Here is an 18,351-nt window from a genome sequence, read left to right as displayed (position 1 = left end):
GTGGTTCAAGCCTGAAAGGTCTTTTACATTGTTGCTCACCATCCTCAGGCATCTTCAAAGGGGCTTTTTAACCCGTCGACTTCTAATGAAAATTCAATAACTGTTAGTACCGAATCTATTCTAGAAATCAAACTGTTAAAGAGGCAGTCAACACTTCTAGCTTTACCATTCATCAGGACCCTCTTTTATCATGCATAGATGATAGGAATATGTAACTACAACGAGAGGACACCCTAAAAAAAATGAAAGGAAAAGATGGAATAAAAATACCTCAATGCATGTTTTTGCTATAATACCATGGCAACTAGGAGGCAGTAAGCTGATGACAACATCAACCTGCTTGATGACAAGAATGAAAGCATGAGGCAGAGCCACTTGTTTACAACGTACATAAATTCAAGGAGACCAATTGAAAAACTTTCTGCAATCATCCAGTACTTCCAAGTTCTAACACTATGTTTAGTATTACGGAAGCTTCAAAACACAATATATCCTTGCTGCTACCGCTCTTTGTCTCACAGAGCAGGCAATCAAAAGACAATACCTGTGCGATGCAACTAGAAAGAGACTCGTGATTTGTAATGTCAAGCTGAATTGCTTTTGCATTTGGAATACCTTTAATAACCTGTACTACTAAAACACGATTACTAACGAATAAAACAAAACATAGCATAGAGCTCACAGCATAACTTGCAAATGGTAGATGAACTTACAACAACAACAACATATCCAATGAGATCCCACAAGTAAGATCTGGGGAAGGTGGGTATACACAGACCGTACTCCTACCTTTGCAGGGTAGAGAGACTGTTTCCGATAGACACTTGGCTCAGGGAAAAGGGAATAGTTTTTCAAAAAAGTTTTGAAGAATAAGAACAAGTGGAAGAGTACATACGCTATGATAAAAGTACCACAGAAAGGAAAAAAATGGTAAATGAAATTATATTGTCTATAATCAAGATGTGCAACAAATCGACAGTATAATAGATAATTGATAACAAAATAAACGACAATCACAAATTCTCACTTCGTGCTGTAACAAAATCCCAATGCAAACAAGAAAAAGAACATACAAACCATAGTCATGGACACAGGGACAGGTAAAAACACTACATTGCAGAACCAAAGCAGATGAACAGAGAAAACGGAGAGGAGAATTAGAGAAGACGAAAATCACATGATGTGGAAAAAATCCGGGAAAATAAGAAGAAATAAATTTTACACAACCTTTAAAAGTAGAATATTAGGACAATGAAGATGCGTACTTGTATGAAGATTTGTTCGTGAACCATACCATCAAACTTCCAATGTACAGAAATGAAATCACAAGAACATAAGAAGAAATAAATCTTACATGATCTCTAAAAATATAATATTAGGACAATGAAGACACAAACTTATATGAAGATTTGTTAGTGAAAAGATACTGTCAAACTTCCAACGTACAGAAATGAAATCACAAGGTTCCTTTTGAATAAGAGTGATCAATGAAGTAGCATGAAACATGATATACAGGCATACCTTCTCTGCATCCTTCAAGTACAAAGAACCAACAATCACTTGGACACAATTTTGCTCTTCAAAATCAGCAGTTATAGATGATTTCAGCCATTTGTTAGGTGGCATGCTACCAATTGATCCTAAAAGTTTTGCAGCTGGTCTGCAAACCCGACCAGCACCTAAAATTAAGACCTTTGCATCACATTTCTCATCCATGATGGTTTCTTGGAATACCCCAACCTTCAATGATATGTTGTTTTCCTTGTCTTGAGATCCCAAAGAGTTGCTTGAATTAGCAAGGGAAGTTAAAGAATCAACTATTTTATCTAAAACTGCTTTATCTTCAGCTCCAACCTGTCCAAAAGAAAGCACAAGAAACAAACACCTTATCTCCACCTTAACCAAGAACAGCATGAAAATCCCCATCTTGTATTTTCACATTGAAAAATCGAGCAATACTGTGGAAACTGTATCTTTAGGATTTATCAACAGGAAGCTGAAAGTTATAAAGTGACACCAGAAAGTAATTGGTACTTATTGTCTTTGTTTCAGGGTACCCTGACAGTCTATTTAAAGGTCTGTGTAATTCTCAGGAGAAATGCATTGCTTTGTTTCTTTCAGACTACCTCAAAAAAGGAGATGAGATATCAGAAAATTGAATTCTTTTATGCCAAAGCTAAGAGCTCTATTCCTTTAAAATATTTCAGTGTATGAAAAGCAAACCACACTTGTAGGTTACATAATCATGAAAATTACGAGAAGTTCACAAAATTTTGTTTGATCAAAGTGAAGTATTTATGTCGCATAGTTGTATATATTGGTGAAAACACTTCTCCAACAAATAGAAAAATTATAGAGTGAAGATAAAAGTACGATAAAGGCAGAGCACCAGGAAGTGAAACTGTGACACTGCTAAAATGACAGGAATATGATATGTTCCTAACACGGGTGAGAGAAGTGTAGTGACAACCATTACTCTTTTGGGGTTTCGGAACGCTAATAACTTGAAGACTATGTAATGTTAGTTTCCTATACGTGTTTTGTGCATTTGGCTAGAGTATGATGCAAGAATATGAGTATCCCTCCAGCATATGTGGTGAGATAGAATAGCTGACCTGGCTTTTTTAGTGGTCTATGATCACAGGGCTGTTTTTCAATGAATATGTCTCTTGGATCTTCAAGGAGATTTGAGGAAAATTATTTTTACAAGTTTCAAAAAAATAAAACATGGACCAACACCTTCAAATAAGTTTGTAGATTCTACGAATTTTCTCATGTTACACAATGATTTTCATTCCTTTGTAGATTCTACGAATTTTCTCATGTTACACAATGATTTTCATTCCAACTCTCTTTGATCTAAACATCGTTCTAATAAGAATTGCATTCATATGTTTGATAACATTCCTTCTCTTTCAAATTAAGACTAGGTTAGAAATAAAGTAACCTCCAATTCTGAGTATGACAAAGCACTTGTGATTTGACCAACTTGGCACTTCACCAAGTGGAAAGAGCCACCTGCTGCTTCAATAATATCCAAAGCCTCATTTATGAGGAATTTATCAAACAAATGACCACTTAGAGATACCTGTCAATTTCAAATGATGGAGTACAAGCATAAGAAGATAAAATCATCAAAGAAATAAGAAAAGTATATATTTCATTCTTATCTCAGCAGAAACTAGAAACAACTTGTTGCAGTTATAAGTAAATCCAGAACATGTAAGAAGACTTAAATGCCCAAGACCCTGTCAAATTACCTATCCGACCAAGCTTCTAGGAAACAAAAACTGCTTATAAGTAGAAGCAAAAGTTTTTAAAAAAAAATTCAGGATAAAAGTACCCCCATCAAAAATTCAATTTACCAAACTATCACAACAAATATAGACAAAATCTAACCTCATACAATGTTGAGAGTACATCTATGACCCAAGTCTCATAAACATGCTCGTCTCTATTTGTGATTTATTTTTTCAATTTTAAAACTAAATAAAGTTAAAACTTAATTAAGGTCTTTCATAGTATTTCAAATCACTTACTTATTTAAATTATACTAATTGTAGAGTGGATCTTTAAATGTCTTTTTCGTAATTTGACGCTCAAAAGCACTTTTGAAAAGATTGGCAAACAGAAAATTGCTTCTATATTATACTTACGAAACTGCTTCTTGAATTCTTTGGTCAAACACAGACTGCAACTATCTGAAAGATCTTCCCCAAAAACTCCATTTTGGCTACTTTTCAAAATAAGCAAATTCTAGATGTTTGGCCAAAGAGATTAACTTACTACATAAGAAACAAGACTAGTTTTGGACAGCGGTTGCCTGTTCTCTCTGAGCAACTTCAAGCTTTGAGATCACACTTTTTCTTAGGTCTCATTTGTTTGCAATTAATAGAGGTTTGAATCTGAATGATTCAGATTTCAGACCATTAAGTGCATTTGTTTTTCATTAAGATTTTGGCTCTTAATAGGTCTTAATCATTCAGATCTAAAACTAAGTCTTAATCATTAAGAGGTATTTTAATATTCACCACCACTCTATCCATAATTATCAATCACCACCACTAACCACTTTTGCCGCCACCACCATTGTCAACCACCACCTAGCCACCAACCACCACCACCACCAACCACCTCCACCTCCACCATTCATAATAATAATTGCTACTAACCACTATTTTCAGTCGCTCATATTTATCACCTCCATTATTTTAATTATATCCGCCTATATCACTACCGTCAACGCCAATGCCAATTCCAACACCACCACCATCATCAACCACAGTCGGTCAATCCCAACTACTAACCAACTCACCTATCACAAGTAGCACCACCGCTAACTATCACTAACACATCAACAGATTCCACACATTCTTCACCTACCACCACCACCATCATAGATACCGATGTTGCCATCTCTACTATCGCTTCAACCACCATCATCGCTACAATATATCTCTACTAATAATCATCTCTACCATCACAGCTAACAACATCTCCGACTACCACCAACACATTGTCAACTATCATGCATTCATTTTTAAGATATCACAATCAACGCCTCCAAATACTAACATCAACCAACTTTACATCACCACCACCATTATCAATCGTCACCACCATAGCAGTCACTACAATACCAAACATCTCCACCATCACAACTATCACCACCAATATTACTAATCACTCACATCAAACACTACCACCACCACCACCCTTACAAACCATCTCCATTATCACTAACAAATATAAATATTTTTTTCAATCAAATAATAATTTTATTGTATTAAATCAAATATTTTTTAATATATAATTATTTGTTATTTAAATTATATTTTTTATTATGTATGCAAATAAATAAATTTTACATATTCAGATATTGAAAAACAAATAGTCTTAATTATTCAGTTTTCAAATCTGAAGACAACATTTTAATCATTCAGATATGCATTCAGATTATGTCTGAATCTTAATAAAAACAAATGCAGCCTTAGTCTTCTTCAAACCCCTTTCTGTATCAGAATAATAACTAATACAAAACTGCATATCCATACATTCAATTAACAAACAATAATAAAATAAAGAACATATCGAGATTTACCAATACAGTGTATTTCCTCCCGTTGGCACTGGAATTAGAAAGAACTATTGAAGGGTCACTGTCAATCAAGAGATAACAGAACATCATTATTTCATATGGGAAAATACAAGCTACGTCATATCAGTTCCAGAAGAATAATATCAACGCATATATCATACATGCTTTATGAAACTTATGGACATCAAAGAGAACTAAAAAGCACATAATGGGTTTAATATAATTTTATGTTATGCAAGGATATACAAGTTGAGAGTAGATGACGGTAATATAAGAGACAGTTATCTATCATAGATTAAAAAAAAGGGGGTTTTTTGTTCGGTTCACTCTAGTTGAGGATTTTGACCAACAGACAAGAAAATAACTGGTTGATGATTACGATACAACAAATCAACACGTGAATTATCCAATGGTTTCTAAAAGAGTGAAGATAAAAAGCACAATAACAAAGAATATAGTTAGCATGAACGACTTACTGTAGATCAGATTTCCGCATTCGAGGAATGTATTCATACAACTGAGTAAGACCTCCATAATGGGCTATGCAAGCTCTCTTTAAGTGGGAAGGTAACTCCTCAAGATTTCTAAAGGAAGCTAAGCTTCCAGTAAAGTGGGACAAAATATCTCCGAAATGTTGGGATGCCTATTACATCAAAGAATATCATAGCTACAAATGTTAGTAACTCATAGAAATAAACACAAATCGTTGGTAGCGCTTGATGTTGAGAATACCTCTTTTGCAAACTCAGTGGGAAGAATATCAACAGCTGAACACACCACACCTTCACCTTCTAGGTCATAATGATACGAATCATTGGAAGGTTCATACCTAGACCCATGTTTAACAAATTACAAGAACCAGGAAAAATTACTTAGGTGCATTATTGTAAATTAAATTGGAAAAGAGCATAAAATGCTGAGTAAAAAGAAATATTTCCAAATATGATAATGGAATCTGCCCCGTGAGAAACTAAATAGAAATACCATAAAACTTACTACAATGCATTGAACTTATACCCACTAATCCCTGCCAGAGAGAAAACATTAAAGAGTGACGATTAAATTTATCGCACTCTAATCATGCCACAGATAGACCTGGTGACATTAGGAAAAATAGCTCTTGACGAACAGTAGAAATTTGAACAAATTAGATGGCTAAAATATAAGAAATGTGCACTGCAAGTGCTCCACCTAATTATATTCTTTTAAGCTTTTTGTGTAACTGTAGATGGGCGTCAGGTTGACAAAACTAAATATGTTTCATATCTTTCCCTGTTTCCTTTTTGAATAAGAAACTGATACGCCATTAAATCTACACTCTAACCCCATCTGAGTTTTCAATAAATGCCATGGAACGAGGAGAGGTATATAAAGTATATTAGAAATGGAAGTAGCAAACATATCGAAAAGATACTATAGAATCTTCATGACAAGCTAAAAAGTACCTGAAAAAAGGTGAGTCTATTGATGTGGTTTGGTTGATGAACTCGATCGAGCCTCCCACATCACAAGTTATGTCACAGATTCCAACAAGTGGGCATCCATTTCCCATAAGGTCTTGAATCTGCTTAGTAGTCAACAACCTAGGAAACCTTCTCTCCCAGTACATACAATTTACTGGGAGACGCAGGGGGAATTACCAAATACGCAATTTCACAAAATGCTTGAAAGAATTATAAAAGGAAAACTTAAAAGACATCCTGAACTTGGTACAGTAGAACTAATGTAACGAGGTTCAATTAAGAAAGAATGTTTCATCTTAGAGTGGGTCCACATTGGTTGGGGAATGGACTGATGGTTATCTCATATGAACTTGGGCAATCCTCCCCTCAAGAGATAGGTTTTGGATTGAGTTAAGAGTAGGTGTCATATGCGCCTGGGCGTGAAGGGGGTGTTATAGTGGATTAGAGTCCCACATTGGTTGGGGAACAGACTAATGGTTTGCTTATATGGACTTGAGCAATCCACCCATCATGAGCTAGCTGAGCTAGATTTTGGGGTTGAGTGCCCAGGTACCATATCTTTACATTTCAAATTTTAAAAAAAATATGTCAAAACTGTAATATGATAGCAGTAATAAGAATGGCAAAACCATAATTTTCATCTCCACAGCTGATGCATCTGTTAAATGCATAAGAAACAAATAAAAAGATGAAGACGACACTAGGTTTTCATATAATACAAAGGTCTTGGTTATGAGTCTTACAATCTAGCATTGAAAGTTTTGATTCACTCCGGAAAACAAATGCATGCTCATGTGTAGAAAATGAAAGTTACAGTTGGCTAGAATGTGTCAAATGTATTCAGAGGAAGCCGGAAATACATAAAACTGGATAGTGAAGTAGATTTCCCTAAAAATGATAGAAAATGAACATAAAATGCCTGATCATCACTGACCTATGACAGATGCATAAGGGGCTATTTTCTCATGGAAAGCAGGTTTGTATTGCTCCGGATGTGCATAGTAATCAGCCTGAATGAATGATATGTCTAATGTTAGTGTAATGCATAAGATACATCATAACAGGCAAAGTACTTGGATGCTTTCATTTTCAATGATGTTAAATAAAAAGGTACCAAAACCAATGTGCACAACTTAAAATTTTGATTGTGTTCCCTTGCCCATTTTTAGAACTACAAAGACCATAAAACTACCAAAGCTAAAGAAGGAAAGACTCCAGGATATCTTTGTTCATGTTAGCAAGAAAATACACTTTTTTAAGGTTCCAACAGACGAGGAAATATCCATTACTGAGATAAGGAAACCTATTCACCTCAAAACTACAAGGAGCCCTCAAGTCGGTTACTGGGTAAGAAGTACGGCGAAATTTAAAATGGTCAATTATTTTAACTGTATTACAATGTTTCATACTAAAGCACTCAAGCACAACAGGGTTCAGAGCTCCAATGTAAAAGTCCTGATGACTTCAATGGAAAGAATTATCGGATTAGTATAGAACGATCATGACATAAGAGGACACATTCAGTTCTTGATATTAGGAAGTTGATTCATGTACTGGTTTGCTATATTGAATTTTCAAAATAGAAGTACTGCATTTCACTCTTAGAAAGTATCAAGATCTCAATTTTTTCACATGCCTTGTAGATATTTTGAATTGTTTATATTGTGACTCATAGTATTCTTTACGTAGTTTCCAAATATGTAAATTTTGTTTCAAAAAAACTCAAAGATTCTATATCAAAATTTAAGGTTAAAATTAAAAAGTTTAAAGGTTAAAATTAAAAAGTTTAACTCTCGAAATCTGAATGGTGGCACATAAATTGCGACAGAGGGAGTAACAAAGACGGAGGAAACTGGATTTAGGCCATAAGGGATACTTAACCAGCTTTTTCCTCGAAAGAAAATAATGAAGATAAGTTTCATTATTCAAGCAGATTTGGCCACATCTACACAGCTCTATTTTGTCCGCATTTCATTACCTACCTATTCAAATCCTAAAATGTACCAAATGTTATTTTAGTACTACAAGGAAATAAAGTGCACATGCTAGTAATTTTGGGAAAATGGAAACTATAAAGATAAAAGATTTTTTAAAAAACGGCAATCATACTTGAACACTAAAGTATGTACCTTATTGAAGGGTTTTGAAGGATTTGAATGTTCCACCATGTCTTGGCTGGTAGTTACACAACCATACACTTGAAAGATTCTCTTTGAAGGGTGCTTTGATTGGGTAAGATCCCTGGCCTACACATGAAAAAAAAAAGATTTGTCTAACACAAAGTTATGAATTTTTTAATTCAAGCATTTGAAGTACAAAAAGTGAAGATTTGGCATGGCATGAAGAATCTTAGAGATCATTGGCATTAAGTATCTTGTTGATTCAAAATTGGTACGAACTCAGATGTTACACTAGATAGAATTTACCAACTCTAGGAATGCTGGTGAAACAGTTTCTCCAAGTGAATAGAAATTCTGGGTGTCAAGAGGCAGGGCCGGACCAGTCTGGTCCACCAAAAAATCAACCCGGCAGATCTGGGGTCCAGGTTGGTTAGCGGGTTGGAGGGACTAGTTCCAACCTATCGGAGTTTTAATTGGACAATATCTGGCCCGTGCAGGCCGGTCCCAGGCTGCTGGTTGGCCAATTTGACCCATGTGGGATCAACCCAACACAACGCCCCAGCCCAGCCGGACCAGTCTGGTCCAGGCGTAAACTGGTTTGGTTCAGCCCGGTTCTGGGTTGGCCAGACCAGTTAGATAGACATAGCAGCAACAACAACATACCCAATCAATTCCCATATCGTGGGGTCTGGGAGGGTAGAATGTACGCAGTTCATACCACTACCTCAGAGGTGAGGTAGAGAGGTTGTTTCTGATAGAACAACCCCCCCTCCCCCTCGAGACCAAACAACGTAGGAAAAGACATAATATAAGAACTGGATAGACATAATCGAAATCACAACATTTGGAGTTATAACAGATACAATTTTGATAATTTATGTCAGTGGAAACAAAACAAAGGATGAAGTTTCATGTTAAACCTCCAGCTGCAGCTGTAGCTTGAAGGTGTTCCCTTCACAGAATATAAATGCATACTTTGAGCTATGGTCTCGGAGAAGTTGAAAAAAGCAAAGTGGGAAAATAAAAGGTAGAAAACTCGATCAAGTGAAGCAATATATCAATTACATTGTCTTAAGGAAGTATGCTCAAATCTTACCATCTCATGTAGTTTTGGAAGTTTTGTAGGATCCACAAATGAATGAGGAAGAAGCTTAAAAATTTCTTGTGCACCATGAGACACTACAAAGGATATGAAGATTTATCCAAAAGATATACAATGAGAAGTGCTATGGAACACATTGTGAAAAGAGTGAATCAAGGAAAGAGGTGAATAAAGTTATCTTGAATAGAAGCTGAACTAGATATGTCAATAAACTAAAATTAGTGAGCCTAAGTTATTATCCACATTACCATTTCCACAACCTGAGAAAACAAATACAAGAGGACAGATTCCCATTGGAAGCCCCATAGTTGCTATCTCTTCACCAACAGAAATTACTGCAGCTTTAGCAGCAGCCAATGAAGAGTACATGTACGATGAGCCGAGAGAGAGAAAAGGTGTTGAGTAGCCATGATTGAGATACCCTGACATGTGCATCCTTAAGTTTTAGAAAAAAGAAAAAAGGTACAAGAGAAAAAAAGAACACGCATGCGCACACGTTGACTGGAGTAATATAAACAGCAGGGTCTATGTTCATACAAAATCCTTCAAGAAACTATACATCAAATTCAATGAATCATTTTCAAGTTACAAACGAAATGCTTACATAGCCCTAATCCACGTAGAAAATCTATCATTCCAGCTCTACCAGCAAAACTTCCAAATGCAAGTAACCGCTTTCCAGTGTCTTCAACTATAAGCTCATAGTCGAACAGAGATGCCCTTTCAGCTAAGATCTAAATATTCATCAGAATGTTAATCTTCGAGAAAAATTCACCACGCCTGTTCAATCATTGTTGACTAGAATTAGAGCTACATACCTTATCCAACAAGGGCATATTTTCCTTTTGTGCCTTGTGAGTATGGGAGAAGAAGGCATAGGCCCTATCAGGAAGAATCATCTCCAACTGCAATTCAAGTTAAATAATCATCACCTCAGAAAGCAAATCTTTAGAAGTCAATCAGATTTTTATAAAATAAAATTAGCACCTTGGGCTGTTTAATACCCAAGATGAGACCACATCCAGATAAGTCCTCCGATATCTCACATCCAACATCTTCATAGAGAGCGTCATGATGAATGCGCTTTGTAGATGGCTGCAGAATGATGCGTGACACACCAGTCTTACCCCTGCCACCGTGCAGCAGTCGAGCACAGTGTGAAGGAGTCAGAGGAGCCCGTCTTTCCCATTTGTTGGTCGTCTCTGAGAGGATACCGACAACTCCATTTCCAAACATTATCAATGGCCAAGTATTTCTTGATCAAATTTTGGCAAATTATTCTTAAAGCCAAAACAAGGAAACAATAAAGACATTAGCAACAACAACAACAATATACCTAGTGTATCACGTAGTGGGGTTTGGGGAGGGTACAGTGTGAGCAAATCTTATCCCAACCTCAACGGTAGAGAGGTTATTTCCATAGACCCTTGGCTCAAGGAAAAACAAATCAAAGCAATCCAAAAAAAAAAAGCGGATGCAAAAGAATAACAACGTATGTTGAGCAGTAATTACAACAAAATCGTAGATCCAAGTACAAGAAATAACAAATAGTAACAAAAATCGAAGGATAAGAAACTACAAGTGTAATACTACGACTTAGTAGCATGGACGGATTAGCAAGACAACACTCTACTACCAGCTACCCCCACTACCCTAATCCACGTCCCCACAACCTCTTATTCTAGCCGATCAAACTGCACATTGAAGACATTGGCATCAACTGAATTTCCAATAATCCGAAAAACGCTACTCCAAACTAATCTCCTTTAAGCTATTTCAGTACTCTCAGAGCAAAAACAAAACTAGAAATCAGATTATTTTTTAACAGATGGAATTAATTCTATTGACCAACATGGTCGCTCTTATTTTTGCCAAACTTACATCATAAAATTCACACAGAACGTTACAAAAAAACCCCCATTTCACCATTTGTGCTAATTTCGTATCAACAAGGAAAAAATAACTGATTAGACCCAAAAAGGGAATCCATTGGAATATACTTTGAGAAACTTTTTACCTGAGTTGTAAAGTAATTGTACTGAATCTTTTTCTCTTTCTTCTTCCTTTTTGACCTCTCTTTGAACGTGAAGCTACAATGGAGAGCATGAAAGTTGTTAAGGTGATCAGAACAAGCAAGTCATGTATTTATTGTGCATTTCTTTAATGTAAGTGATAATCACCAAAAATAAGAAAGTAATTTACCTACTTAATCTTCAATTTTAGAATAGAGATGGCGACTTGGAACTGACGTGGCGTCATTATTATCTCAATGGATAGAGAGAAAAATCGCCAAATCGCCTACGTCTTTTCAAGTCTAACTAACGTAACCGACAAAATGTGTTACGTGTCCATTCACTTCCTGGACAAAGTCCTTTGTCCTTTTCCTATTCTACTTGGACTGAACTGCTACGCCTGCTTTTGGGAGAAGCTATTAAAAGGGATAAAATAGATAGTCAAATAACTGGACCTTCATGTCTTGAGAGATGGATAGAAGGGCCAAATGAATAATTAATACTCCCACCGTTTTATAATAAAGGAATTATTGAATTTTGACACAAAGATTAAGAAAAAAGCATTAAAGATTAAATTTAACATAATTTTTTATTTTTACTTCAAAAAAAAAAAAAAGTTAACCTTTTGATACATTTTCAATAGTTAATTGATTATCAAATCATAAGGGTAAATTTGAAAAAAAATTCAATGACATATTTTGAAACACCAATAAATACTCCAACAATTCACTTATTCTGAAATGGTGGAAGTATATATATATATATATATAAAGGGCAACTCAGTACACTAAAGCAACCGCTATGCGCGATGTTCGGGAAAGGGTCCCACCACAAGGGTGTATTGTACGCAGTCTTACCTTGCATTTCTGCTAGAGGCTGTTTCCAAGGCTTAAACCCATGACTTCCTGATCACATGGCAACAATATATATATATGTATAAAGGAGAAATATGGCTTTGCTGACATCGCGCTTTTTAAAACTTATTTTTTTTTATTTTTTTGGACTTTTTAATTCATTTTGCAAGCTAAAAAATTTAATTATTTTTATTTATCCACGTTCCTTTCCCACTAATACTCATTAATTCAATTTATTTGGTATCACAATCGATTTTGTATTCTTCATATCATGCGATGATATGCTATTGTGTGTCCAATTTTTGGTGTCACTTTTGGTGAGATTTTTTTTTTCTGTATCATTTTCTCCTACATTTTTTTACTTGTTTTTTCATTAAAAATGAGTGAACTTTTCTTACTAATCAATTTAGTTGTAATTTTCACAAAACTTCTGCTTCTATCTATTGTCTCTTGTATTTCAATTCTTTTATTGAATTCGCAATATGAGGTAAAATTATTTTCTTCTTTTATCACATGTTGTTTCCTTTAATTTATTGTTCATTTGATTTAATTTAGTAACTTTTTCAGACTCGGTAAATGCTCAATCGGCTAAAATAATTGAATGATAATCGGCTTGTGAAGTGAATGTCGACGAGAGTTTGAAAGATTGTACATTTTCTTCATATATTTTTTTTTAATGATAAAAATTGCCCTAATAATGTTATATTCTTAATTAATTTTTATATATTCTCTATATATTTTTATTTTATTTTGTGTTTTATATGAATTTTTAATTGATATAAATTCATAATTTCTTTTAGTTCCAAATAGTGTCTCTGACTTTATTCAAAATATGTCAACCATAGTCTTTTGAAAAAAAAAAAACTCATTGTATCTTAAAGCCATTTTCTGTAACTGAGAAAAAAATTAATGAAAATATTAAATATGGTAATTAACCTCTTGAATATGAAGAGGAAAGAAATGACAAATATTAATTGTAATAAATTCATCAATCGAATACTAGACATATAAATACATTATGGTATAGAAGAATTGTGAAAATTATGAGATAAATAACTGATTATTGTAAACTTTTGCTATTATCTATTGTCTCTCGTATTTCGATTATTTTATTAGATTTGTAATATGAGGTAAAATCATTTTCTTCTTTTATCACATGTTGTTTCCATTAATTTGTTATTCGGATGATTTAATTTAGTAACTTTTTTAGTCTCGGTAAAATGCTCAATCGTATAGAAGAATTGAACAGTAATCGACTTGTGAAGTGAATGTCAACAAGAGCTTGAAAGATTGTACATTTTCTTCATATTTTTATTTTGTTTTTTTAATGATAAAGATTGCAATAGTGACGTTGTATTCTTAATTAGTTTTTATATATTCTCTCTATTTTTTATTTTTTATTTTGTATTTTATATGAATTTTTAATTGGTGTAAATTCATAATTTCTTTTGGTTCAAAATAGTATCTCTGACTTTATTCAAAATATGTCAACCATAGTCTTTTGAAAAAAAAAAGGTTTATTGTATCTTAAAGATATCTTATGTAACTAGGGAAAAAAGTTAATGACAAAATTAAAAAGGAAAGAAACGGCAAATATTAATTGTAATAAATTCATCAATAAAACACTAAACATATAAATACATTATGTTAAAAAAAAAATTGTGAAAATTATGAGATAAAGCTCATTGTATCTTAAAGACATCTTATGTAACTAAAAAAAAATTAATGACAATATTAAAGATGATAATTAACCTCTTGAATATGAAGAGGAAAAAACGACAAATATTAATTGTAATAAATTCATCAATCAATCACTAAACATATAAATACATTATGATAAAGAAGAATTGTGAAAATTATGAGATAAATATTTGATTGTTGGGTCCGAGAGAAAAGAACAAAGATGAAAGAGAGACAAAACAAAGTTATACCAAAGTCCCCAAAATTGCGACCTTATAGTTTTGGTTTCACTGTATTTTTTTTGTTTTATTTTTTTAATTTCCTTTTAGGTGTGTATTTTGATGGAATATTAATGTTGAATTTTGTAATATAAATGATGTAAGTTTTGGGGATATAAATTTTGCAAAGAGAAATTATTTTCCTTTTTTTTATTTTCTGTTCTTTTTATTTATTAAATTGTCTGATACTTTTATCACCTCTTGATTTTGCTTTTAAATAATATATTTAAAAAGAATGAAAGTTATACAATATATATAAATAAATGTTTTAAACCACATGTAGGCACTGATAAATATACAATTTTTTTTCTCTTTTTTATTTAAAAAAAAAAATAGAATCGCGCGAAGCGCAGATGTATTTACTAAGGAATCATAAAGGTTAATGAGATTAAATTTTATTAAAAAAAATAACTCAGTAATCCCCAAACTTTTAATTTTTACATATTCACCTCTTTATTTATTGCCTCAAATATCTCAATTTTTATCAAAATATATCCAAAGAAAAGGCAGTGTTCTTGTCGCCTTCCACCGGTCTTCTTCCACCGTCCCTTCAACTCGCCTAAAATTACAATTTTAGATATATATTTGTCCTTCCCCATCTTCTTCTTCATTTTTTTTTATATTTGTGATTTTATTAAGAAGATCATCAAAAAAAAAATTATAGAAAAGAGAATATCAAAATATTATTAAAATTTCTTAAATTATTTCTTTTTAGCTTGAAATTAACTCAAAAGAGCATTATTGATAAGTATAAAAATAACATTGTGGCCATTCTTCTGGGTTTAGAAAACTCAATCTGATTGTCTCACCCGATAACTTTCGTAGTTGTCCAAATAACTACTGAAGTTGTTTGTAGAATAGTTAAATGTGTCTGAAAAATACAAAAGTTGTCCGAAAACTATCTATAGTTTTAGGACAAATAATGTAATAGTGGAACTATTTATGTTAGTTGTCTCAACAACTCTTAAAATTGTTCGACAATTATGTACTATTGTTGGTCAACTAATTAGTTGTTTGGACAAATAATGTAAATTTAGAGCAACTTATTAATTATTGAAATAAATATTTTAAAAATTATAGAAGTATCTAAAGCTACTAAAGTTTTCTGACAATTGTCGATAGCTGTGAGACAACTAAATAGGTGTAGAGACAAGTAATCAAAATTCTTTAGCGATTTTGAAGTTGTTTGATGAATGTCTCACTTATTAGTATTACTGAAGTACTTTGTGATTGTCGCGCTCCGTTTTTCTCGCGGAAGGCGGGATTCGACTTGACAAACTCTTTTTGAGATGCTTTAGGGAAGGGTGTGAGAGTCACCACCTAACGTATTAAGGTGCGTTAGAGCACCGATCTAGGATACTACGAACCTATTTTTTGTTATTTAGTCTTAGTTCACCAGAGTTCGGGTAAGGGTTTAAATTACCTCAAAAGAAAGGTGTTAGACACCTTTTGAGGTCCACAAAGGTGGTTTCTGGCCGAATTCATACTTTACACGGGGATTTTATGTGATCAAATAAAGATCTCTTCTTTTATTATTAATTTACTATTTAGCTAAGCGATAAGATAATTAAAAGCAAACACATGTCATTTGTTAATGCTAATTATCGATTATCTAGGTGATAAAATAAATAAAAAACATAGAAATAAGATAAGAGAGGAGAAAGAAACGACATAATTTATAATAAAAAGGGGACTGCTTTATAATAAACTAGCTACCCAGATAAACATGTAAAATAAATAAAAAGACTAAAAGAAATCGTCCGAGTTAAACAAAGAGATGTTTTGATTTTATTCAGATCAGAAACTCAACTTGTTAATCACCATCCGACCCAAAGGCCGAACTCTTAGACGAGTAATAATGTCATTAGACTCGCCATTAATATTTGTTGGGATCATCATTTTCGAAAAGGGCAACCCATCTCACCCCACCTAGGCTGGATGTCAAATCTAAGAGCGTTCTATGACAAGGACAAAACTAATGTTTTTAGTAATACTTATCGTCCCAACTATTGTCCAAGAGGCATTGGACTTTACTATTTTGGATTTGTGTTCTAGACTAAAAGAAAGCTATGTTGCGTAGGACTCAAAACGCGAATATATTGGACAACAAGTAGCACGTAATAATTCCAAGTTAGCCTCTTGATTAATTAACGTTTATTAACGTGATAGCATGCGAAGACAGACAATTATATAATGTCATTAACCTATAGGCATGATGTCTAAATGTTCAATCAAGTGATGATAAAAGACAACTGTGATTCGTGCATGCAACAATGTAATGCGTGTTCATGAGGGTGTCACAAATGTGTCGAGAAATATTTTGTGAATTAAGTGTTGCAAACTAATGAGAATAAGAGAAATTAACAAGAATATTAAAAAACACTAACATGTTAAGGATGCCATAATATACTTACTCTAGTGTTTAAACGAACCGAAAAGTGCTTAAAAGTATGTATTTTTATATAACACCAATTGTATTACTGCTGGAATTTCATAGTGACATGTTAAACATTTACCAACATACTAAAGATGGCTAAAAACAAATATTTTGACATGCTAATATATTTTAACGTGATAGAGATATGCCAACATACAAAAACTTTAACATGCTAAAAGTAGTTATGACATGCTGAAATTTATTAGATGCGCAGAATTTTAATGTTCTAATATTAATAACATGCTAAATTTGTATAGGTACACAAAAACATGTTTTAAACGTGCTGAAGTTTATTTAAACATGCTGAGATTTATCTTAATGTGCCGAAATACCATATAAACATGCTGAAAATTGCAGTAGCCTAACATAATGATAAGCGAAAAAAGTGAATGTATTAACTATTTTCACTTAATTTAACATGCTTACAATAAGTTAACATGCTCAACGATAATTACCTCAACATGTCAATATGCTTAAGATTCACTATATTACATACCAGAAGATACATTGATATGTTTATGTCGAATTAGTGTGCCCGTTATGCTATAATACATAATGTCAGGTTAATATGCTTATATTCGTGTTAACAAGATAGGCATATTAAATCGTTCACACCTAATGCAAAAATTATGTTAATATATCGGGATTGACTCAAATTCGTTAGAAACAAATTCAGCATTGCATATGTTAATGAATCCTAGATGATCCACGTAGCACGTATTGCATATAATCCTAGTTTGTGCACAGAGCACGTAAATTTCCGCCCCCAAAGCAGTCCCCAGAATTATATTATTACAATGATAGGAATGTTTACGATAATATTACAGACCAAATAGAAATAAAGCAAAAACAACTAGTTAAAATTTACATAGTTTAAATATTCCGGAGACTCTTTGGAACTTGTGTGTGTCTGTTTAACCTGCGAAACATATTATAATGGCAAGCAGACAGGAACACATTGTAGCAAATATCAAAATATTCCTAAAAACATGCTTTCTGAAGGTTTTTAGAACACGATGCAATCAACACACATAGAGAATGAAAAATTACATCGTTCAAGAACTCACCAGTGAACAGCAGTACAGAGAGAATAAGAACAATAGGAGCCAAAATCCAAGCACACGTAATAGTTGAAGTATGCAAGATATTAACAGTAACCTCCAAAGAGAAACACGTTAAAATATTTAATTGCCTTAGAGAGTAGTAGTAATTGTAATGTCAAAAGCTTAAGAGTTTAAGAGCTTAAGAGCCTGTGAACTAGTGAACTTGAGAAGTGAGAGCTTGTGAACTTATTCCTTAATGAAAAA

At 33.4% G+C, this 18,351-nt stretch overlaps 1 protein-coding gene across 6 annotated transcripts in view; it reads right to left on the bottom strand.

Annotated features, from left to right (window-relative positions):
* LOC107877934 (alpha-aminoadipic semialdehyde synthase) overlaps positions 1-12,183 on the bottom strand; it is a 31,016-nt gene extending 18,833 nt beyond the window's left edge. For 2 of the 6 annotated variants that reach the window (XM_047393583.1, XM_016724756.2), the window contains exons 1-17: positions 11,986-12,183; positions 11,801-11,873; positions 10,771-11,063; positions 10,602-10,688; positions 10,388-10,517; positions 10,032-10,205; positions 9,778-9,860; positions 8,691-8,807; positions 7,496-7,571; positions 6,544-6,715; positions 5,831-5,927; positions 5,575-5,741; positions 5,102-5,159; positions 2,948-3,088; positions 1,522-1,854; positions 545-625; positions 271-336 (exon numbers count right to left, since the gene is read on the bottom strand). In XM_047393583.1, the coding sequence (XP_047249539.1) occupies positions 271-336; positions 545-625; positions 1,522-1,854; positions 2,948-3,088; positions 5,102-5,159; positions 5,575-5,741; positions 5,831-5,927; positions 6,544-6,715; positions 7,496-7,571; positions 8,691-8,807; positions 9,778-9,860; positions 10,032-10,205; positions 10,388-10,517; positions 10,602-10,688; positions 10,771-11,019 (2,031 nt within the window). In that variant the 5' untranslated portion in view covers positions 11,020-11,063; positions 11,801-11,873; positions 11,986-12,183. Of the gene's footprint in view, positions 1-270; positions 337-544; positions 626-1,521; positions 1,855-2,947; positions 3,089-5,101; positions 5,160-5,574; positions 5,742-5,830; positions 5,928-6,543; positions 6,716-7,495; positions 7,572-8,690; positions 8,808-9,777; positions 9,861-10,031; positions 10,206-10,387; positions 10,518-10,601; positions 10,689-10,770; positions 11,064-11,800; positions 11,961-11,985 lie in introns of those variants that run through there. The other 4 variants (XM_047393585.1, XM_047393586.1, XR_007042781.1 and 1 more) reach the window with 3 other exon arrangements.
* Positions 12,184-18,351: the final 6,168 nt, after the last annotated feature.

Source organism: Capsicum annuum, chromosome 7 (assembly GCF_002878395.1).
Source record: "Capsicum annuum cultivar UCD-10X-F1 chromosome 7, UCD10Xv1.1, whole genome shotgun sequence".
Lineage (NCBI taxonomy): Eukaryota > Viridiplantae > Streptophyta > Magnoliopsida > Solanales > Solanaceae > Capsicum > Capsicum annuum.
This window is presented reverse-complemented; position numbering and strand designations above follow the sequence as displayed.